Here is a 25,673-nt window from a genome sequence, read left to right as displayed (position 1 = left end):
ACATGCTTTAAGTTTTTTCTGAAATGAACCAACTGAAATCAACATAGACTAAATATTACTTAACAGGCAATCAATATACTAAATTAAAGAGAAAGGACTTCCCATTGACAACTAACATAATCAAATTACTTTGACATGTTTCTACTTTATGCCACATACCCAAAAGATATATAGCCCTGAAGATTAAGTTTGAAAATCAGCCCCCCACCAAGCTATTCAGCAGGCTCCTTCTCCCTGCTATGCCAGAGCAAGTCTTCCAGTGTCCTTGGAAAGTTGCTTTATTCAGCTTTCTCCTCCAAGAGACTGCATGCTGAGTCAATCGGAACTTTCAAGACAGACCAATAGATTTTTGTTGGGTAAAAGTGTCAAAAGCAGATAGATCAACAGCTGCTGATCTGAGTTGAAATGAGGGTTAGCCATGACTTGATGGAACATGCCAAGGCGAAGTGTCCTACTCTGGTTCCTATGGAGACTGACAAGCATTTAGAAATAAACAAGACTGGAGTTGGGTTGGCAGAGCACATTTTCAAAATTTGTAGATGAGACAAAATTTGGAAATATGATGAACAGCAAGAGGGCGGCACGGTAGCACAGTGGTTAGCACTGCTGCTTCACAGCTCCAGGGTCCCGGGTTCGATTCCCGGCTCGGGTCACTGTCTGTGTGGAGTTTGCACATTCTCCTCGTGTCTGCGTGGGTTTCCTCCGGGTGCTCCGGTTTCCTCCCACAGTCCAAAGATGTGCGGGTTAGGTTAATTGGCCAGGTTAAAAAAAAAATTGCTCCTTAGAGTCCTGAGATGCGTAGGTTAGAGGGATTAGTGGGTAAAAAATATGTGGAGGTAGGGCCTGGGTGGGATTGTGGTCGGTGCAGACTCGATGGGCCGAATGGCCTCCTTCTGCACTGTAGGGTTTCTATGATTCTATGAGGAGAGAGATGGATTTAAAGGGGATGTAGGTGAGTGGAAAGGGCAGACATTGGGAGATGAAATTGACTGAAGAGAAATATGAAATGATGAAATTAAGTGAGGAGGGGCAACATAAAATAAAGGGGACAATTCCAAAGCGGGTGTAGGAGCAGAGTGACCTGGGGTATGTGCTGGGGGTGGTAAGGCAGGTTAAGAAACCAGTTAATAAGCCTTATAGGATTCTGGGCTTTAGAAATCAAGGAGGGTATGTGAACTTTTATAAAACACTGGTTCACCCTCAACTGGAGTATTGTGTCCAAATCTGCACACTGCACTTTTGAAAAGATTTATGAGAGCCGTTGTGGGGATTAGGGACTTTTATGGCTGGATTGGCGAAGCTGGGACTGTTCCCCTGTGAGCAGAGAAGATTAAGGGGAGGTTTGATCAAGGCTTTCAAAATCTTGAGTGGTCTGGACAGAGCAGATGAAGAGAAACTGTCCCTACGATAGAAAGGTCAAGACTCAGAAGTCACTGATGTATGGTGACCGGCAAAGGAACATGAAAACACAACTTTTATTTAAATGGCAGGTGGCTAGGATCTGGAATGCACCGATTGAGAGTGTGGTGGAGGGAGGACCAGTTGTGGGTTTCAAAAAAGAATTGGATAATTATCTGATGAGCAAAAAAGCTGGGCGAGGGGGAAAAGGCGAGGATGTGTGGGGCTAGGTGAGTTTCTCTTCGAGAACTGGCACAGACAGATGAGGCTGAATGGCCTGTGCTGTAACCATTTTGTGACAAATAAAATGGGAAAACAAATTTATTAATGTGTGGAGTAAATTATTTGGGAGAACTTCTTAAATTTTTCACAGATGTCTGATATTGTGCCAGACAGTTCTGCTGGAAGATATATATTTTAGGAAAGCACAATAAAATGTTGAACTTCTGCCATGTAGTACGATGCAAGTATCTATCGTGTATTCATAGTGATATAAAGTTTCTGGTGTATTGCAACACCCATTGTAAGTGCAGCATAAAAGTTTACCTTGGAGCAATTAATTTAAAAGTGTATTGTGAAATATACTTGTCAGCCGTGTCAGATCTACGTATCAGGCCCGTGGGCGATTGCAGTTTTTCATAGACCATGTATTAAGCTGGCTTTCCTTTAATATATGGCTTAGCAAACACACAGGCTCGCGGAGACAGTACTCTGGTTAAAGACGTTTCTTTATTTGCCAAGCTTGGTTCAACGTATGAGGGTGAGAGGCTTGGGGCAGTTCCAAATTACATCACACTCAGTATTACAATTATACAATTTTCAAAAATCATTTGTCCACCCTTTGCTCACCCTAGCCGGGTATGAGCCAGTCATTATTAGTATTGATTATTTACCTTGGCCAATAACATTTGTCCTCTGACAGCATGGGACTGCATGAGTTCGCAGACTTTGAAAATCTTTCTCACATTCACCTGACTCTCTTCCCAGACCTCCTTATCTGGTGTAATGTATGTGCTATTCATTAAACTGTCTGAGACCTCTGGCATTGTCCTTGGCTAGTGAATATCTTATTAGGGCTTTCTAGAGACACTGATAATTGCTCTTCCCTTCACTCAATAGCTGCATTGTTCTGAGAAATGTGGTTCATTTTATCTGGCGACATCCCATCATGTCTTAGAGCATTGTGGCATTAGCCAAGCTGTGTGCTTTTAATACAGAATATAATGTTTTCAAAAATACATGTCTAAATTCTCTAAATGTGGTTATATGTGTCTCTATGCAAACAGTACATTTGTAAACTATATTCCAGGCACTTTGTGACTTTTCTCTTGTCACTCATGATCTGTTAGTCTTTTAATCCCAAATTATTCTAAACTCCCTCTTACATATCCCCCTTTTGGTTCTTGGCTAGCCCAAGATTAGGCCACTAAATGGATGTTTCCAAGTAAGTATTCTCGGATTCAGGAAGACTATTCTGTAGCAAGTGTACTAACTCATCTTTATCTAAGGGCCATCTGTCTGCTTTCCACCACCTAAGTCGATGTTTGATGTAGCATATTGCAATGATAACAATTAATACAAACAATTGCAGAATCGCGGCACGGTAGCACAGTGGTTAGCACTGCTGCTTCACAGCGCCAGGGTCCTGGGTTCGATTCCCGGCTCGGGTCACTGTCTGTGTGGAGTTTGCACATTCTCCTCGTGTCTGCGTGGGTTTCATCCGGGTGCTCCGGTTTCCTCCCACAGTCCAAAGATGTGCGGGTTAGGTTGATTGGCCAGGTTAAAAATTGCCCCTTAGAGTCCTGAGATGTGTAGATTAGCGGGTAAAATATGTGGGGGTAGGGCCTGGGTGGGATTGTGGTCGGTGTAGACTCGATAGGCCGAATGGCCTCCTTCTGCACTGTAGGGTTTCTATGATTTCTATGAATCACTATTATATGGGATATGATCCAAATCCATGGTGGATATTATCATTCAATCCCCAATTCCTCATATTGGCCCATATACTCGGGTTTTGAAGGGTCTTCGCGTCGTTCTTCTCATGTTTTTTAATTAAGTCAGCCTTCCAAAAATGTTCAATGTCACGGGCCTGATTATTTAATTTATTCCAATCTACCTTAAAGTGAGGGACTCGTGCTAACTCCTTTTGCACGTATTCCCTCAGCTGTTGGTCATCATTAATCCGGTAGAGGTCGTCTTTCTCTTCTACCAGGCTGTTTGGGAGAATCTCATGATCACCAATCATTATAGACTCGGTTAAATTGGTTATTATCACATTGTGGCCCGGGAGGGTGTGGTTCGTGCTTCCTTTTTGATACTATCCATAGGATGTAACAAGATAAATGGTGTCCTGTATGACAGCATAGTTTACCACATGGCTCTTGGCCCGGAAGGACAGAGTACAGTTATAATAGGATTGGTCCCCACACTTCAGTCTGTTTCTGATCATGTACTCCGGGCACAGCCATTTCCATTATGGCTAGCATTACATCGATCCTTGTTCAGGATATATGGAATCCCATTTATCTGTATTGCCTCCATGGATGGATCCCTTAATTTGGCTTGCACTCCGTGTTCATAGTGTCCCAAATTCCTTACTTGCAATATTGGATAAGTGTTATTGTCCCCTGCTTGGGAACATGCAACATCATACCTACGAATAGATGTTTTTTCTGCATCTGAAGTGGCATTCTCATAGTTAATAACAATTCTCTCATAGTCTGTAGGTCATCGTGGTCAGTCTTCATCCAGGTTATTAATTGGTCGTTGGAGACCGAATTTGGCACTCTATGACTTTCCAGTTGTAAGAGGCTGGCCTGCACTTCTTGCACTGTGAAGCTGGTATACATGGAGCCCTATTTGGAGCCTATGGGTAACTGCTCAAAGGTCCCCATGTCTGCCTGAGAGCATTAATGGTGTCCTGAAAAGGCTGTATTGCCTCCATCCCATGTTGCAACAGACTGGTTTCTCCACACTGTGACTTAGGATGGACCTTATCTAATATGTTTCCAATATCTTGATTGGGTAATTTAAAGTTTAAAATTAATTTTCACAAGGACAAATGGAATTATAAGTTGGGTAATCATGATTATATCATTGGAACATTCTGTTTAAATACTGGGATAGTTCAGTCTGCTTTGCAGCTGGTAGCGGGATGCATATAGCAAGGTCAAATTCTAATCACCCTTCGGGAGAAAGCAGAGTGCTGCTGCTTCTTGAATATAAGAAAGGCAGTTGTTTTGGAAAAGAACAACAGGGCTAGGCTGTATCTTAAATGGAATGGCATGAAAGCAGTTGATAAAGCGGGAGAACACACTCTGTGCTCCAGGAATTAAATATTTTATTCAAAGTGCTGATGTGCCACCATAAATAAGCTTTTAAACAAGTTTAGAAACATTAATAGCTGCTGTAAGAAGGTTTAACTTTAATAAAAGATAGACTGTTGGGACTTGAAATAAAAATAGAACCCACAAATATTCAGCTGATTGGTCAGCATCTGTAAAACTCAAAGGCCTCAGAACTTAATTTCTGACCTAGGTCGACAGTTTTGAGTTCAGATTTTTAAAAACCTTTTGATAGCACAACAGTGCCGATTCATGTCAATTTATGATCTGAAAGCACTTCACTTTTAATTTCAGCACAACACTCTTACTGACTCTAATGTAGTATTTTGTCAAATGCCTGATGCATGATGGTGCTAACAATGAGAAATTACTTTCACAGTGAAGCTTGTGCTATGCAGTCCCACAAAGGAGTAGTTATCTTTAAAATGATTCCCCTGACAGATATGCCATCATACCATATGCTTTTAACTTTGCGTTTCAATCCAAGTACAGTTAACTAAAAATAGCTCGCTAAAAGTTTTTGAATAACTTTGTACTGCATATATAAACCTACCCTTTGAGCTGGTAACACAGCATGATTTCATAATCGAGCTGAGTACAGCAAGGTTCTGATTATATTTTGAGTACTGCTTTGCGTTCCATGTAGGCAATTAACGCATCACAGCAGATCACATAAAAACTAGAAGTAATTAAATACCTACACTGGATGGATGCCTTAACTAGTGTAATTAATGCATAATAGCAGTAAGTACTAGAAACACTTGGAACAGTGCATTGTAGATCATTTAAGCTATTCAAATAAAGCTATCAGATGTCAAGGAAGTTGTAAAACTCTACAATCAATTATTAGCAATTGAGCATATCTGAACCCAGACATGGGACCCAGACTTTCTTTCTGGGTTTGCAAAATGCAAACTATACTTTTTTGTGGATTCCAAAATGCACATAGCACCCATGGCTGACTCTGCTCTGGATTCAAAATAACAAGAGGGCAGCTTCAACCCCAGGACATGCCATCAGTACACATTAGCACTATGGAGAGTCAGGAGGGGAGTTACTCGCCCAGAATTTCCAGCCTACTCTTAAATAGTTGGCCCAGTTCAGTTTCTAGTTAATGGTAAACCTCAGGATGTTGATCGTGGGGGATTCAGCGATGGCAGTGTCACTGAATGTTACCACTGAATGGTTAGATTCTTGTTGGAGGTTGGCCATTGCCTGGAAGTTGAGTGGCATTCTGACAGCTAAACGTTAAATATTTTGATACCTTCAAATGTATTAGATGCTGCATTGTAATGTAGTTGTGTTTTTAATGCAGAGATTGATCATATGGCTCTGTCCTGCAAATATAAGTTGACGATTATATTGACCACCATTGTGTAAGTTTTGACATATATTATGCCCTCTTTGTTACTGTGCTTTTGTTCATTTTTATTTTAATCAATTCATGGGATGTGGGCATCAAGCACATTGCTGTGGCTCTGAAGTCATACGTAGGCAGATTTCCTTCCTGAAAGGACAGATGGGTTTTTACAACGATCAACAAAAGTTTTATTTTATTGAATTTAATCCAGATTTTTATTGAATCCATGGTGAGATTTTAACCCCAGAGCACGACCCTGGGTCTACTGGGTTACCAGTGACCACATCACCAAGCCACTGCCTCACGGTGGGTGATCCTGCTGTTATATTGCAATGTGCAAAAGCTAACCAATAATGATGGGTATAAAAAAGAAATTGTAGACTGAATAATGGCAAGGAATTAATATTAGGGAGGGCTGTTCAGATTTTATGGAGGGGTAGGGAGGGCGGGGGAAGGGTTGCCATGGTGGTGGGTGGTATGCTTCAGATGAATGTTAGGCTTGGATAAGAGGTAGTCAGGGTCTGGAAACATTGTACATTGAAAGTAAAAAATTGAATCATATCAGGGCAGTTTTAAAAATCATTTTGTGAGTAGATTTATTTGAGTGGATTATGTAAGCAGAGCATATGAAGTTGGTTGCTGAGAAGACACTGAACCAGCATGTTGGGTTGTGAGGAACTGAAGCGCCATCTAATGGTATAACTGGGGATCTGTGATAGTTGACTTAATATTGGGAAATCGTATTCATGTGCCACATAGGCTTGTGACAGGAAATGATGACACATGAAAAAGTAATGTACAACGTTTATTGAATTATTGATGCAACAATCTTAATAGGGGTTTCTTTCGAAAAGCAAAGTGGAACTTTTATTAGTTGCGATGTCTTGGAACCTATTTAAATTACTGTACCATTTAATTTGTGAACTCACTGTCTGAAAAGGATGGTAGAGACAGGGAACTTCATGCCATTTTAAAAATTACCGGGATGTGCACTTGAAGGTTGCAGACCAAGAACCAAAAGGATTAGGCTCTTTGTTGCTTGCATAGATATGATGGACCAAATAGTGGGTTCCTATGCTGTGTTTCGATGATTCTGTTTATATAGTATTCCATTGTTTTAGAAGTTGCAGTATTGGTAAAGAGAAGCAATATCATTTTTGAAGAATCTGTTCCTACTATCTCTGCATCATGAATTGTGATTTATGGCTATTGTTTTTGTAAGATGTTTGACGGGAAGGTCCATCTTTTTGTTTTTTCACATTACGTTAGTTCCCAATTGAATGTGAGTTTGACACATTTTTGGAATACATTAATTTTTTTTTCAACCTATCACAGTGCAATTAAAAAAAAATGTAATTGCAGTGAATTGTAACAACAGTTTAGCAGAAGATAATTACATTTGTTCAGCATTCACTGTCAGCATTTATTTTGCTTTATATTCGTGATGAATTACAATAAGCTCAGTGGTAGTAACAGTTTGAGAAATGCAGTATACTGAATTTTGTCCTTGTGACCTTTATTTGTGTGTGTTTGTTGATACTTGAGATAAATGTTTACGTAACTCGTTGCAATATTTATAATTCCAATTGAAATCTGAGCAGGTATAAAAATATAACTGGTCTTTTATGTTAAAAATAGATTTTTGTAGACTTTTATATGCTATATTCAAAACAATGGAGTATTCAGAATCTCTACAATATTCTTGACTTCATAAACTATAAAGGGCTTGACGTTCTGTAATATTGATTGCCCAGTCTGTTTTCATCAGCTGTTTAATACTTTGTTTTGATAAAAATAGTCTACCAAAAGATAATGTGGCTACAAACACACATACTACAGGCAGAGTGCAATTTCTGTTTATGGGAACTTAGCAATAATCTATTTACATTTTTTTTGCGTCTGTCATCTTGCTCACCCATAAGTGCCATGAATTAATTACATGTTGCAATCCTGTAATTTTAACTGAAAAGCCTTTATCAGATTTTGACCTGATTCAGAATTAAATTTTTTTTTGCGATTGGGCATTTTGAGACATGTCAGACCTACACGGACAGCCTCATGTTGCCTTGATTTGTTTTTGTTATAAGCCAGACACATTGATGTTCTTATTAATAGGAGTGAACTTTTGAAAGTACATTGTGTCCCTGCTCTCTCTCAGGTGTTATTGAAATGGGGATCCACAATTAATTGCAACTGCTAGGCCAACTTTCTATCTATATCCGTGATTGGTGCTAAGCATTGAGGTTGCTTACTGCAAAATTATTGCATTGGGTTTAAGCTCCCTTACATATTATTGGCTCTATTGACTCTGAGCTCCACCGATACTGGTGCAGTTCGCCTCCTAATACATTTATAAAAGGCTGCGTGAGAATAGCCAAGCCCAATCTCCCCATAAATAACTCTGGATGTGTTGGCATTGTCCAATTGCTGCAACACATAATTTAACATTCTGTTTATAATATCGTGTAAGAATTAGGGTGGCACAGTGGTTAGCACTGCTGCCTCACAGCGCCAGGGACCTGGGTGCAACTCCAGCCTTGGGTGACTGTCTGTGAAGTTTGCACGTTCTCCCCGTGTCTGCATTGGTTTCCTCCAGTTGCTCCAGTTTCCTCCCACAGTCTAAAGATGTGCAGGTTAGGTGGATTGGCCATGCTAAATTGTACCTTAGTGTTCCAAGTTGTGTAGGTTGGGGGGCGGTTGATATTGATAGGAATGATAAATGTGTGGAGTTACGGGGCTTTGGTGGAGGAAAGGACCTTGGTAAAATGCTTAGAGAGTCAGTGCAGACCTGATGGCGGCCCCCTGCACTGTAGGGATTCAATGAATATGAGCCATGACATATCTCTACTTGCTAATTGATTGTAAAATACCTACAGACATTTCTCTTTAACTAAATTTCAAATCTAGCCTGCAGGTTGGTGTTAAATTTCTCTTGTTTCATATTTCATGCATTTTAGATTATTGATTTAGACTTCAATAGTAGCATTTTAAATTATACTGTTTGGACCTGGAAAACTGCAAGTGATGGAAATCTCAGAGCGTCTGGCAGCATCTGTGGAGGGCAAAGCAAAGTTAATGTTTCAGACCATGGCCTTTCATTAGAAGCTTCTGGTCACAACTTGAAACCTTGGCTGGAACTTTCTAGCCGTTCACGCCAGTGGGAGCCACCAGTCCCCTTTACCGTACCGTAACCCCATAGTTATGTCGCAGTCTTTATTTTGCTGTCTGTAAATTTTGTCAGAGGGAAAATGATTTGATTATCAGCGTGTTTCATTCCCTAGTTGGATGCCTGAGAATTACTTTAATGTGATTTGGTCGTTCGGACAGCTTGCTGACATCACTACAGCTCAGCGCTGGGAATCCCCATTCAGCTATTTTACAATCGGTTGCACGTGAAGAGAGTTAAGTTCTCATCACCGAGGGCACTAGATCTCTCAGCTCTGCTTTCTTCGAGGTCAGCGGTGAATGCCCTTGCTTCGCTACTGACTGCAAAATCCAGGCCAATATTTCCATTTATATAGCACCTCGAAACATCTGTGCTTCACAAAATAAAATTACTTTGAAGTCACGTGACAGTTACTAGGTAGACAATTTTATTAGAATACCTCTATGGTGTCGTTAATGTATAATTATACTGTTTGTATCCCAAATGAAGTGTACAGCATGTACAAACACTGGAGAACAAGTAGAATTATTTTTGTAAATTCCAAGGTTTTAATTTCATACACTGTTTCCCAAATGTGTGATAAAGCTGTGAAGTACATTTCCTTTATAAGTACAGGATGTTCTCATTGAAATTTTTAAAAAATCTGAAACTTGTTATAAAAGTTCATTTTAAAATAATTAAAATTGAATTTCCAGTAATAATGAACTTTGAATTGTGGCATTTTTATCTGCTTGACTGCAATTAAAAAATCAATATATAGTAAGATTGCCTAATAAGTGAGTTACGTTTGGCTGTGAAATTTAAAGGAAGTTTCCACTTGCATGTAAAATTTCACTATTATTACTATTAACACTTTTATTCACAGAAAATGCTGTCCATTACTGATAATTGCTCCAATTGCACGTAAAGCCTGTTTCAGTTCCTCTTTTAGCCTCTTCATTGAACAACTTCATTTGCCTAGGTTTTAAGGGAGCGATGACTATGAAACTATCAGCTTTTGCTGCCATTACTCCTCTGAAACTGGCAGCAGCTTCTATAGTCTGCACAATGCACAGTTAAAATTGGAAATCCAGATGTCATTGCCATTAATTCTAAACATCTCCATAGGTTGCACTCTTAGGTTTTCTAAACTGCAACTAATTAGAAAACAAACTTGAGAACTTCCACTCTCGTGCTATAAGTCTCACTACAAAACCCTTGAAAAGTTGCACTGCATCGAATGAGGCGTAATTGTATTCTTAGCAGCCTACTAAGTTCAAAATTCCCGTTAAATGCCCTAACTAGCTCTGAAAGAACACATTTAAATTTGTTGATTCTGAATGTCTCCATTAGGACCAAAAATTCCACATTTTTGGGAGTTATTTTGGAAAGCTTGATATTTTAGCTTCTTTGTTAATCCCACGAATATGTCCCAATTGTTTCACTACCTGTAAAATTTAAAAATTAAAATGAAAGGGTTGTGTTTTTTTTTATCTCCTGGATTATTGTCTGTGGGAATACTTAAATGTGATTGGTTAATCATCCTGCTTAATTACGTTACTGTTGGTGGATGTCTCGTGATTCCAAATGTCCGGAAAGGCGAAGTCTGCACCAGTGAGATTGCCAGATCCTTGTGGGTAGCTTTCTTCGAGGCCAGCAGTTCACTGCTGACAGCAGTCCAGTCCAATGATTTAAGGCTCCATCTTGACCGTCTTCTTCTGTCTCTCCTGAATTTGTTGCTTCTGCCATTCACCCTAAATATCTTCCCTTGCATAAGCACTCCTACCTGTATTTGCCTCAACCACTCGCCATGGTGGTAGTTTCCACATTCTCACTACTCAGTGTAGAAAAATTGCTCTTTTTTCACATCACTTGAATCTATTTCCATTTAGGATCTTTAAAGTAAAATATATGCCTCTAAACTTGCCAACATTAAATGCTACCTGTGTTTTGATTTTTATTTATTTAATTAATTCCCTATTTTACCAATACCCCAAAAGCTTGAAATCTAACAAATAAACAATGCATGTCATTTTGATATAATTTGCCAATTTTCACATCAAGCTCTTTGACTAAATCCAAATGATTAATCTAAGCATTGAACCGGTCTTTGAACTGAATCCTATAGGACATCCCTGTCCTCTTCCAATCACTATAATTTCCTTAATTAATCATCTTTAGTAAGCCCACGTGTGGTGCCTTGTCAAAAGCTTTCTTATGTGGCAGGTGGAGTATAATGTGGGAAAATGTGATAATCACTTTTGGTAGGTAGTACAGAAAAGAATATTTTTTCAGTGGTGAGGAATTTTAAACGCTTGATGTTCAGACAGGTTTGTATGTCCACATACAGAAAACACAAAGTTAGCATGCAGGTACAGCAAGCAATTAAGAAGTCAACGAGCAAGTGGGCCTTTATTGTAAGGAACGTGGAGTGCATGTGTAAAGATGCCTTGCTATAATTGTCAGGTCTTTGGAGTAATGTGAACAGTTCTGGTTTCCATGTTTTAGGAAGGATATACTTGTATTGGAGATAGTGCAGTGAGAACTCATTAGGTTGATCCCTGGGATGAGTTGCACCAATTGTAAGATAACCGTAAATGATCACTTTTTAATCAATCAGGATCAGGTGCAACAACTATGGTGGGATGTTGAGTTAACTCGGAGTTTAAGACAGAACATAACATACGTTGTACAGCAAAAACATCCAAATGTGACAAGTAGCAAGTGCTGGTTCAGGTCAGGCAGGATGGCTGGCATGCACAGGCCACTCTTTCTTTTTCCACTTCTCTCCTTGCTGCCCAAGTCGTCTTGACTTTTTGATCCACTCAGGCATGTTGAACAGAGTTGTCTTTCAGAGTCTGTTTCCTCCACCTCCTGCACTGAGCCTTCCCAAAGTCTTTTAGTTCATACCTCTTTTCGGATTTGGATGGATTATTGTTGGATAGTTTGAATCCTATAAAGATTTATTTTATTTTAATATACCCTATAAAATGTAGAGTTCTTTGGCTCTTGGGTTGAAAATCTCACCTTTAATGCCATTAGGTTTTTAAGCCTTTGCAGGTACCTCTGGCCTTGATCAATCACTCTTACCTCATCTTTTCCTTGGTGTATCTCAAGCTGTTCACTCTGACCAGTTTCATCTTCCCAGGAACATTCCATCTCTGGCCATCAAATGAACTTCGAAAGATTTCATTATTGATATCTATCCCACTATTAGTTAGTAATTTGTAAGATTGTTAGTAAGGCATGCAACACGATGTTCATAATGTTTGAAAAGCAGTTTACTGCGGATGCTGGAAATGGGTGTCCAGATTACCAACAACCTGTCCTGGTCCCTCCGTGCAGACGCTACAGTTAAGAAAGCCCACCAACTTTCTCAGAAGACTAAGGAAATTTGGCATGTCAGCTACGACTCTCACCAATTTTTAAAGATGCACCACAGAAAGCATTCTTTCTGGTTGTATCACAGCTTGGTATGGCTCCTGTTCTGCCCAAGACTGCAAGAAACTACAAAAGATCGTGTACGTAGCCCAATCCAATCCATCACGCAAACCAGCCTCCCATTCATTGACTCTGTCTACACTTCCCGCTGCCTCGGCAAAGCAGCCAGCATAATCAAGGATCCCACGCATCTCGGACATTCTCTCTTCCACCATCTTCTGTCGGGAAAAAAATACCAAAGTCTGAAGTCATGTACCAACTGACTCAAGAACAGCTTCTTCCCTGCTGCTGTCAGACTTTTGAATGGACTTACCTTGCATTAAGTTGATCTTTCTCTGCACCCTAGCTATGACTGTAACACTACATTCTGCACTCTCTCCTTTCCTTCTCTATGAACGGTATGCTTTGCGTCGCGCACAAGAAACAATACATGTGACAATACTAAATCAAATCAAATTCTTCCATTGGGGAAAAAGATGCAAAAGTCTGAGTTTATGTACTAACTGACTCGAGAACAGCTTCTTTCCTGCTGCCATCAGATTTTTGAATGTACTTACCTCGCCCGAAGTTGATCTTTCTCTACACCCTAGTTATAAACACTACATTCTGCACCCTCTCCTTTCCTTCTCTATGAACGGTATGCTTTGTACAGCGCACAAGAAACAATACTTTTCACTGTATAATACATGTGGTGATACTAAATCAAATCAGTTTATAGAAGCATCTGTGGAGAAAAAGAGGTTGTGACTTACCATCAGACCTGCGAGCAAGGAATGGGTGGGACAAGGACAAAAAGAAGGGCTATAAAATACAAGAAATATTGTTTGTCCAGTCCTGGATTATGTAAGTTATGTATGCGATCCTTGTTTTTTAAAATTTGATTTATTATAATAAATATAAGATAGGACCAATTAAAAGTCTGATGGCAGCAGGGAAGAAGCTGTTCTTGAGTTGGTTGGTATGTGATCTCGACTTTTGTATCTTTTTTCTGACGGAAGAAGATGGAAGAGAGAATGTCCGGGGTGCGTGGGGTCCTTTATTTGCTGGTTGTTTTGCCGAGGCAGCAGGAAGTGTAGACAGAGTCAATGGGTGGAAGGTTGGTTTGCGTGATGGATTGGGCTACATTCACAACCCTTTGTAGTTTCTTGCGGTCATGGATAGAGCAGCAGCCATACCCAAGCTGTGATACAACCAGAAATAATGCTTTCTACGGTGCATCTGTAAAAATTGGTTTGGAGAGAGAAATAAAATTAAAGTGATCCAAAGATATATGGCAGAAATCAGAGTGGATAATCCACCAATTTCACATCCTGGGTCAAAGATTTGGAATGGGAATCACTCCAGCAAAGGAGGGAGAAAGATAGACTCACTGTGTTGTATAAAATACGGACTGGACTGGTCCAAACAAGTAGCTGGTGCCCTTTGGCAGTGTCAAAACATGAGGTAACTGTCCACACAAACTACAAAGACCATTTGTTTCTAAGATCGTGTATCAGCAATCTTTATTCCCAAGAATAATCCCACAATGGAATAAGCTGTCAAAAGAAATAGTCACAGACCCACTACTTGATGAATCTTCAAGATCCATCTTTATATTAATTATTTAATTTTAAAGTTTGATTATCAGGGCGGCCTCCTCAGCAGCTCATGCCAGCTTTAGCCTGCATTACCCATAGAAATGTTTACGGTATGGATAATAAGCCAACACAACTAAAGCAGACGGCAGAGTTTGTCTTTCAAGGCCGGTGGGAATGGTGATGGGGGAAGAAAAACATGTGCCTTGAGCAGGTGTGTTGCTCTCTGGAAAAATAACAAACAAGTGAAACATGCAAAGGCAAGGAAACAAAATCGAGCACCAATTGTGGCCTGAAATTGATTAACTCAGTGATGAGCCTGGAAGGCTGTAAAGTGCCTAATCAAAAGATGAGGCTCTGTTCCTCAAGCTTGTGTTGAGCTTCGTTAAGTGACTAAGGATAAAGCCGAGTCCTTTGTTCAATGGTTCAGCATCAGAGAGGGGAAGGCCAGAGAGTATTGATAATGGCCATTCAGTTCCGCTTATTCCTTATCAGATTGTTGAGTGCTGTTCACTAAAGTAATTTCTGCTTCTACACACTAATGAATTCATATACTTCAGCAAGCATCTTAATTAAACAAGATTAAATGAAAAGCCTAGCACAATTTGTATGATAGTTATCTATTTGTGCATTTATCCAGCTATGGCCCTTTGTTCAAGGTAACAAACATTACCCAAGAATAATTATCCCACTAGTTTTGTTATAGAAATGAAACCTGACGCAGTTTTCAGTAAAACAAAATTTGCAGACTAACCTATTCCTTTTATGTATTTTAAATTGATTATATATACATATATTCTAACCTTCTTTCTAACCGAGAGTTGTCTTATGTTGTGAAGTTGACGGGATTGGGGCTATACTTTCTGGAGGTCAGAAGAATAAGGGGTGATCTCATTGAAACTTATAAGATTCTGAGGGGACTTGACTGGTTAGATCCTGAGAGGGTATTTTCCCATGGCTGGAGAGTGAAAGCAAGAGAGTCCAGTCTCAGCATGCGGGAGTTGATCATTTATGGCTGAGACAAGAAGAAATGTCTTCACTGAGGGCTGAGAGTGCTCTGCTGTGTATATTCAAAAAGGGATCCAGGAATGTGAGGATCAGGCAGCAAAGTGAAATTGAGATCAAAGGGCGGCATGGACAAGTTGGGCCGAAGGGCCTGTTTCCATGCTGTAAACCTCTGACTCTATGATCTTATTGCATGTTGGAATAGGTTGAGGGGCCATATATGTTTATATTTATGAAGTCCTTGGCCACTACAAGACTGCTGCACTTGATACCTTCTCAAAGAACTAAGAGGTTTGCCAACCATCCTTGTCCATATTTCTATCTATTTTTAAAATTTAGATATACAGCAACTTCATCCTTAACTAGAGTCTCTAGAATTGTTCCTACCATAGAGGTTAAACTAATTGGCCTGTAATTATCCAGATTTGTTCTCGCCATTGGACCGTGGTGCTTTGTCATCCTTTAGCCTAACTAATTTATCCATAATTTTCCATTCGTGTATCAGAATTCTGCTCATCTTAACCAAGAGATAAACTGTAGTTTTTTGCAAAATACATTCTAAATGTAAAAGCAGAACACTGCGGATGCTGGAAATCTGAAATAAAACCGGAAATGCTGGAACAACCGGTCTGGCAACATCTGTGAAGAGAGAAAAACAGTTAATGGGGTGAATTTTCCCATTCCGCCCGCCACGGGAGGGACACCATGGGAAGGTCTGTTGATTTTGGGTGGGATTTTCCGTTTTCAGAGTGAACGCGGCAGGAAAATCCTGCCCAATGCTTCAGATTCATGACTCGGAGCAGGCATTTTCCTGGAGTTAGTGAAGAAGGCAATAGCATAAGAAGGAAGCTTTCATATAGTTCAGTAGCAAAATAACATAGCAATTTGTTAAGTAAATGTATTTTGGAACATTGAGCAGTCCAGGCTGAAGTACAATGGTGGCACAGAGGCAGTTTCCATTTTGTATATGAACACAAATTTATTATGTCAAAGATGGCAGTATGTCAGGAAGCAAAGACGGCACGGTGGCACAGTGGTTAGCACTGCTGCCTCGAAGCACCAGGGACCCAGGTTCGATTCCCGGCTTGGGTGGAGTCTACACGGTCTCCCTGTGTCTGCGTGGGTTTCCTCCGGGTGCTCCAGTTTCCTCCCACAGTCCGAAAGACTTGCTGGTTCAGTGCATTGGCCATGCTAAATTCTCCCTCGGTGTACTCAAACAGGCGGCTAGAGGATTTTCACAACTTCATTGTAGTGTTAATGTAAGCTGACTTGTGACACTAATAAATAAACTTCAAAAAAAACTTTAAACTTTTCTGGACAGAAAATGTATAGACACAATATTCTTAATCTTATTTCTTCATAAGAAACACCTCACTGTTGCTTTGCAGTCCAGTGTGCCAGTGTTTCGTTCCACCTCACTATTCTTCTCTCTGTTTTTCTCAGATTTGCCCTAATCCATTCTAGTTTTCTGTTTAGACTCATCTTAAATTTCTGTGTCTATAATTAGAGTTGACTTTTAATAGCCCATATATAAAGACAATACTTCCAAAAATTACTTTGTAGTAATATATAGGCTTGTCTGCTATGGTATCATTCAGAGGCCGGGATTTTACAGCCTTGCTCATCCTGAAACCGTAAAATCCCGCCCAAGGTCAACGGACCTTCCCATTGTCCGCCCCTCCACTCCGATTCCCGTGGTGGGTGGGACAGTACAATTCTGGCCATAGTCGAAAGACATTTTAAGCTGGCTCAGATGAGTTTATCACACCATCTTGAGAGCAAACATTATCAGATGATGTTGAAGCATTATCCGTTGAATTCAGTAGACTGGGGATGTTAGAGCATGAAATAAGCGGGTAATGCTGTACATCAAAGCAAAATACTGCACATACTGGAATCTGAAACAGAAAATGCTGGCCAATCTCAGCAGGTCTGACAGCATCAGTGAGAGAATAGAGTCAACGTTTCGAATCTGGGTTACTCTTCGCCAGAGCTGAGAGCAAAGAAAATCAGCGGAGGTTTCTCTGCTAAATCTCTGCTGATACTCTTTGCGCTCAGCTCTGATGAAGAGTCATCTAGACTTGAAAAGTTGGCTCTATTCTCTCCACACAGATGCTGTCAGACCTGCTGAGATTTTCCAGCATTTTCTGTTTTTGTATGTGCAGTATTTTGCTTTTATGTTACAGCATTACCCGCTTATTTCAATGTAGTAAGTTTGCAATCAGACAAACTAAGAAAAACATAAGGACTTTTGTATATATTAAATAGCTTTCATTTTGTAGTTCGCATGGGATGTTTATCTTGGAAATATGCATTACAAGCATTGCTTTTTGATATTCTAAATTTTTAAAAATTTTGTTTGAAATTTAAAATGCTTTTTATCTTGATTTTTGACTGTTCTTTTCTTTTACCTTTTAGCTAAACTTTGATCTAGAAAAAGGAGTTTTTCCTTTAGTCATTCGGGCAGTAGTCGATGAAGTGGATGGTAAGTAACACTCTTTGATACAGTGGAATCCTAAATTTTTGAATTGGGGAAACACTAGATTTTTTTTTAAATGCATTTGTGGAAGGACGTAATTTAATAGGTTTTCAAATACGTATCCTGAAAGTGTGGTGATAGGTTAGTGTATTGTGCTGGACTATTACACTTTGAGTTTAGGTCTGCAATGGTGGGTTCCTTCAGCTAGCCTAGTTATTTAGATTTGAATGACTGTTTCCACCATCATTGCTGGTGTTAACACAATTAGCCCACTATAAATATTGGACAGTGTGTTATCTTCTGAGACTTTGACAGAGAACATGAATAGCAAATGTCTGAGGCCATGTCCTAAAATTATTCTGGATTATAACATTGCATTGATACCTTCAGTACATTTGAACCCATAACCTTCTGACTAGAGAGAGGAGAGTGCTACCGACTGAGTCACTGATGACATTTAAATATTACTTACAACCACATGAGTCCTTTTATTGTGCAAAAACTATGTGTGGCAGAATATTGAATGCATTTTGAAAATATACCACGTCTACAGCTTTTCTTTTATCTATCCTACTTGTATCTTCAGAAAACACCAGTAGACTCGTCAAAGCCAATTTCCCTTTCATACAATCATGATGACATTGCCTAATCGTGTTATGATTTTCTAAGTATTCTGTTATCACTTGCTTAAATATTGGATTCTAGCATTTTCCTGATGACTGATGTCACATTAACTGATTTCTGGATCCCTGATTTCAATCTCCTTCCTTGAGTAATTGCTACATTTGCTACATTCCAATATACCTGGGAATGTTTCAGAACCTGAGGAGTTTTGGAAAATCAATGTATTCACCATCTCTTCTAGAACTCGTCGGATGTATGCGTCAGGTCCAGGCGATTTGTCATCTCTGGTGAAATCCAGTCCTTTTCCTTTATTAATATTAATTACTCTGACCTTTGGTTAGCTCCCCACTCTTCGTATTTTTTTGTCTTCTATTGCAAATACAGATAGAAAATATCTGTTTAATTTCTCTGCCATTTCCTCATTCTCCATTTCCCCTGTCTCAGCTTCTAAGAAACCCACATAACTTTAGCTACTCTCTTCCTTTTTATATACTTGTAGAAATTCTTAAAATCTGTTTTTCTATTTCTTGCTAGCATGTTCTCTTTTTCTTTTTTTCTCCCTCTTTTGCTGGCATCTAAAACTCTCTCAATCTTCAGGCTTACTATTCTTGACAGTATTCATGTAGATCCTTTAATACAGTACTTAACAAGTGAACCACTTTTTCTATGGAGTTTTTATTTTTCAACAGATTGTATGTTTGTTGAGAATTAAGAAATAATTATTTCAATGCTTACCATTACTATTCTACAGTCATATAATTTAATTTGATTTCATAATCTACCGGAGTCGACTTGTGCCTCGTACATTCATAATTGGCTTTATTTAAGTTTTAGACGCACTCGTCGGAATTCTACCACCCCGCTGGCCATGGGAATCGGACTGGGCAAGGGATGGACAATGGGAGGGTCCATTGTCCTTGGGCGAGATTTTCCGGTCTCTGGTCGAGTGAGGCCATAAAATCCTGTCCCATAAGTCAATTTGAAATTCTATCATGTTAAGATCACTCTTCCCTGAGGATCCCTTATTATATGATTAATAATAACCCTATCTTATTACACAAGACAATCATCAGTTGCCTGGTTGGTTCCATGCTGTATTGTTTGAGTAAACTATTTTGAATTCCATAAACTCATTCTCCAGATTACTTTTGCCAATTTGAATTGTCCACTCGACATGAAGATTAAAATCCCCCATGATTATTGCATTATTTCTGTTGCAAGCTCCTTTTACTGTCCAGCAGTATATCGACTATTCAGGAGCCTATTACCAGTTTGACAAATGTTTTTTTACCAATCGTTTCTTGTCTCCACCCAAAATGATTGTACTTTGTGATCTTCCCAACCAAGATCCTTCCACGGCACTGTTTTTAAATCATCCTTTATTATCCCCCTTCCCCCTACTAATTTTCCATTTTGTCTGTGTGTTCAAAATGCTCCCTGGAATGTCCTGGAATATTTAGTACATAGTCTTGTTTACCGTGCAACCATGTCTCTGTGATACAGTAGTTATTAGAATAAAACCTGTTTATCTATCTTTATTTCATTAATTCATCTATCATGTTACAAATGCTTTGTGTATTCGGATAAACTTCTAAACATTTTCCCCAATTTGACCTTATTCACTAAAGCACTATTACCAATAAGCACTCAGTCCCTTCCTGCTGCACTTTGATTATCTTTCTCAAATCCCTACACTTTGGTGTTTTTTTTTCTCTGAGCGGGTAACCCTGTTGGATCAGGTGTCTCCTATCTTTTAAAAAAAACACATTCTAGGAAAATGGTCATTTCCTTCCGCCTTAATAGAACAATGGAGACATTCTATGGTGACACACAGAATAGAAGACTCGCTATCAGATTTCAGAATGGTCCAGATCCTCAGTGCATCATCAATACACTGGAAGGTGAAAGACTCTCAGAGAATAAAAGTACCGTTAGCAGATTTGGTGAAAGAAGACAAAATCTCAAGTATTCCCAAGGAACATTTAATGGGTGCTTCAGGTGTCATTTGATGTATCATTATAGTAAACTGCTCAAAGAGAAGAGAAAAGGTCCTTGAATGACACATGACAAAGATAATGATGAATCTGAGGAAATTATTCTGAACACGAGGAGTTTTAGTCCTGTGACTGTGTTAATCATGGACTTCTTTAACTATATAGTGCTAGATCATAGAATGATAGATGGTCATAGAACAGAAGGAGACCAGACAACCCATTGCGTCTACACCATCTCTCTGCAAGAGCAATTTAGCTAGTCCTTCCATTTGCCCTTTTCCCATAATCCTGCGCATTTATTATTTTTACCTTTTGAAAATCACTATTGAATCTGCTGCCAAAACTCATCAGGCAGTGCATTCCAGGTGCTAACCACTCATTGCATAAAAAGGTTTTCCTCAAGTCGCTGTTGCTTCTTTTAGCAATCACCTTAAATCAGTGTCCTCTGGTTCTTCACCCTTCTGCCAAAAGAAATAGTTCCTATTTACTTTGTCTGAACCTCTCATGCTTTTGAATACTTCTATCAAATCTCCTCTCAAACTTCTCTTCTCTAAGTAGAACAGTCCCAGCTTCTCCAATCTATCCAGGTAACTGAGCTCTCTTATCTCTGGAACCATTCTTCTCATTTTTTTCCGTGTAATGCCGTGTAAAGCCTTCCTTCCTAAACTGAGATGCATTACTCTAGTTGAGGCTGAGCTAGTGTTTTATACAAGTTCATCATAATTTCCTTGCTTTTCTACTCAATGCCTCAGTTATAAAGTCCAGCATCCCATATACCTTATAAACTACTTTCTCAATTTGCCCTGTCACCAATAATTTGTACGCATATATCCTCCAGTAATTCTGATCCTTTTATTTATTCATTTGTGGGACATGGGCATCGCTGGCTGGCCAGCATTTATTGCCCATCCCTAGTTGCCCTTGTTCAGAGAGCAGTTGAGAGTCAACCACATTGCTGTGGCTCTGGAGTCATATGTAGGCCAGACCGGGTAAGGGATGGCAGATTTCCTTCCTTGACATTAGTGAACCTGATGGGTTTTTCTGACAATCGACAATGGTTTTATGGTCATCAGTAGATTCTTATTTCCAAATATATTTTTTATGGAATTCAAATTTGACCATCTGCTGTGGCAGGATTCGAATCCGGGTCACCAGAACATCAGCTGAGTTTCTGGATTAATAGTCTAGTGATAATACCACTAGGCCATTGCCTCCCACCCTGCACTCGCTTTGATTGAATTTGATTTATTATTGTCACATATATTGGTATACAGTGAAAAGTATTGTTTCTTGCGCTATACAGACAAACCATACGTACATAAAAAAAGGAAAGGTGTGTAGAATGTAACGTTAGTCATAGCTAGGGTGTAGAGAAGGATCAACTTAATGCGAGGTCGATCCATTCAAAAGTCTGATGGCAGCAGGGAAGAAGCTGCTCTTGAATTGGTTGGTACGTGTCCTCTGACTTTTGTATCTTTTTTCCCGATGGAAGAAGGTGGAAGGTAATATGTCCGGGGTGGTGGGGTCCTTAATTTTGCTGGCTGCTTTTCCGAGGCAGCGGGAAGTATAGACAGTGTCAGTAGATGGAAGGCTGGTTTGCATTCACGACCCTTTGTAGTTTCTAGCGATCTTTGTCAGAGCAGGAGCTGTACCAAGCTGTGATACAACCAGAACGAATGTTTTCTATGATGCATCTGTAAAAGTTGGTGAGAGTCGTAGCTGACATGCCAAATTTCCTTAGCTACCTGAGAAAGTAGAGGCGTTGGTGGGCTTACTTAACGATAGCGTTGGCACAGAGGGGCCAGGGCAGCTTGTTGGTGATCTGGACGCCTAAAAACTTGAAGCTCTCAACTATTTCGACTTCGTCCCCATTGAAGTAGACAGGGGCATGTCTTCCACTACGTTTCCTGAAGTCGATGACTATCTCCTTTAGAATTGTACAGTGTATTTTGTGTTACCTCTCTGAGTTCTTCCTACCAAAATGCATCACTTCACATTTCCCTGCATTAACTTTCATCTGCCACATGTCTGCCTATTCCATGCTGTCTATATCTTAAATCTATAAATAACCTCCTTCAGTTCACAATAATTCCAAGTTTTGTGTCATCTGCAAATTTTGAAATCATTCCCTATATACTCAAGTCTGACTCTTTAAAGTAATTGTTGGCATCTCTCCATCTACATAGGATGATGGACATGCAGCAATTCAAATCCTTTGTGAGGGTAATAGCTTCTTATAGTGTGAAAATCGATGTTAAGGGCCTTCATGCACACTTGCAAACATCCTTGAAATGGGACTGATACTGTTGGAGCAGCACTACGTTACAAGTGGGTGACCTTGCATTAGCAGGGTGGAGGAAGCTTTCAATGATCCATAGGCAGCAAACTCTGCTGGAAGTACATATACATGGTGGTCAAAGAGACCACGCTTGCCTATAATTCCCCATCCGTGGGTGGTGAATCTTCTGTCGTTCACCAACAAGACAAGCCATTTGAGTCCTAACATCTGTGGATCCGCACACTTCAGGAAGTTAAAAAAAGGGGGAAAAGAGAGAAGTCAGTGAAATTTCGCACCTGGGTGATACCAGCTGACCTCAGAGAAAAATGGCCACATCACTTGTGAGCTGCCGTGCACTACCAGCACTGGCTACACTGGCTAGGCAATAGGCAAAAACAACTTTGTACAACACCTACAACTGGGGCGGCACGGTAGCATAGTGGTTAGCACTACTGCTTCACAGCTCCAGGGACCTGGGTTCGATTCCCGGCTCGGGTCACTGTCTGTGCGGAGTTTGCACATTCTCCCCGTGGCTGCGTGGGTTTCCTCCCACAGTCCAAATATGTGCGGGTTAGGTTGATTGGCCAAGCTAAATTGCCCCTTAGTGTCCCGGGATGCATAGATTATAGGGATTAGTGGGTAAATATGAGGGTTAGAGGGATTAGCAGGTAAATATGTAGGGATACGGGGATAGGGTGGGATTGTTGTCAGTGCAGACTCGATGGGCCGAATGGCCTCTTTCTGCACTGTAGGGTTTCTATGGCTTCTATGGTTCTATGGTACCTACTGGTTTTCTGGTTTCTAATCAGATAATCCTTTGGTATCTGACCTTTTCCCCTCCTGTAAATGTGCCTGAACCAGCAAAGTCGCTTCTGCTTGATGAGTGCCAACAGCACTGTGGGTATACCTACACCACATGGACTGCAGGGATTCAAGAAGGCGGCTCATCACCACCTTCTCGAGCAATTAGAAATGGACAATAAATTATGACCTTGCCAGTGACATCCAATTCCCTGAATGAAGAAAAAACAAAGCATCCATAATTCATAGCCAAGTTGCTGAGAACACAGGCCTCATAAACTAGCAAATTGGTCACATCAGTTTCATGTTATTTCATGCACATTTTGAGAGTCGGAAATAGGTGGTAGCTGCTTTCCCTCTGCCTGTATTGGGTTCTGCATTGAGAGACAGAATGTCTGTTACCATGGACCCAAGAATTTGTTAACCACTAATTGGGATGTTGTTTAATGTAATCAAGGCAGACATGTAGCACCCTGTCCTCTAACCATGGTTTACTTAATGCTTAATAGCAAGGGGGAATATGTTACAGGTCACTAATGTATAGTATGTACCACTGTGTACCTCCTCCATTCTGAAAAACAACGATTTTGCCACTATACATTGTTTTCTGTCACTCAGCCAACCCTGTATTCATGCTATCGCTGTCCCTTTATTCCACGGGCCTCATCTTTGCTGTTATGTATATTTGTCACTTTATCAAATGCCTTTTGAAAGTTCATGTCGCCACATCAACTGCAATACCCTCACCAACCCTCTCTGTTATCTCATCAAGAACTTAAATCAGTTTTGTAAAGCACAATTTGCATTTAACAAATCCGTGCTGGCTTTCCTTAATTAATCCACACTTGTCCAAGTGACTGTTAATTTTGTTCCAGGTAACTTTCTAAAAGCTTTCCCACGGCTGAGATTAAATCGACTGCCGTGGAGTTGCTAGGTTTATCCTTAACCCCTTTTCTAAATAAGACTCCAAAGATGTGGGTTAGGTTGATTGGCCATGCTAAATTGACCTTGGTGTCAGAGGGATTGGCAGAATAAATACGTGGTGTTGCAGGGATGGGGCCTTGGTAGTATTGTTGTTGGTGTGGGCTTGATGGGTCGAATGGCCTCCTGCACAGTAGGGATTCGATTATTCACAATTCCCCAGTCCTCTGGCACTATCTGTGTCTCTAAGGAAGATTATGGCCACTACCTCTGCAATTCCCACCTTTGCTTCACTCAGCACCCTCAAATGCATCCCATCTGGTGAGATGACTTCAACTTTTAAGTTTAGCAAGCGTTTGTAATACCTCCTCTTTATCAATGTTTAGCCTATCCAACCTCTCAATTACCTTCTCTTTCGCTAGACTTTGATAGCACTTTTCTTCCATGGTAGCCCATCCACCAACTCAATTACCTTTGAGCTTCTATATATGCATTTGGACCCAATCTCTTTAAATTCTATGGAGCATCATTCCTAATTATACTAATGTCATTCAGACAATGATAACTGGATCCTTACCAAGCTCCAAGTTCTTCAGGAGATATACCCTTAAACCTGGCACTAGGCATGCAATCACTGGCTTTACATCATGGCTGCAGGGAGCAGTATCTGTTCCCCTGGACTACATTATCCCTGACCACTATCGTGTTTCTTATTCATACATACAAGTGCAGTTGACTGAATATAAGTAACTTAAAATAAATCTAGCCACATATAGAATTCACTAGTTAAAAGAAGTGCTAAACAGCTGTGTTCTAATTGAGTGCAGCTGCTTTATTGTGTGAGGGTTTAGAAGTATAATAGTAGTAGCAGGAGTTGAGCATTTTCCACTGACTTTTTCCTCATCCTCAGGAGTCCAAATGTCTTATTGATGATGAATGTTTCTTTGGACGTGGCTGGGGGAAGACTGCAACTATGCATGATCCCCGATGCATATGTTTATATACGTACTTCCAACAGGGTTTGCTGCATAGGGAACACTGGAATCTTACGCCACCTTGCTAATGCAAGGTCACTGAATTCACTTGTAACATCAATGGTGCTGCCCCAACAGAAATCAGCTGTTTCAGTACAAACTGGGAATTGAATCAAAGGTCTTGCAGCATGGCGAAGCTATCTACAGGTTTATCCATTCAAGCCGTAGGGCAACTTAGATCCATATCAGGTTTAAAACTATGTTCATTCTTGCTTAATGATCATGAGTCATTCATTCCTATGAACACAGAAGTCAGTTCCAGTTAATTTAAAGTT

At 40.0% G+C, this 25,673-nt stretch overlaps 1 protein-coding gene across 6 annotated transcripts in view; it reads left to right on the top strand.

Annotated features, from left to right (window-relative positions):
• Window positions 1-25,673, top strand: part of LOC144510533 (E3 ubiquitin-protein ligase MGRN1-like) — a 155,395-nt gene that overhangs the window by 71,217 nt on the left and 58,505 nt on the right. For all 6 annotated transcript variants that reach the window (XR_013500643.1, XM_078240045.1, XM_078240046.1 and 3 more), the window contains exon 6: window positions 17,686-17,752. Coding sequence is in view for 5 of the 6 variants with exons in the window: in XM_078240045.1 (XP_078096171.1) it covers window positions 17,686-17,752 (67 nt within the window). In the remaining variant the exon portion in view is untranslated. The remainder of the gene's footprint in view (window positions 1-17,685; window positions 17,753-25,673) is intronic.

The sequence above is a fragment of the Mustelus asterias genome, chromosome 23 (genome assembly GCF_964213995.1).
Source record: "Mustelus asterias chromosome 23, sMusAst1.hap1.1, whole genome shotgun sequence".
NCBI lineage: Eukaryota > Metazoa > Chordata > Chondrichthyes > Carcharhiniformes > Triakidae > Mustelus > Mustelus asterias.
This window is presented reverse-complemented; position numbering and strand designations above follow the sequence as displayed.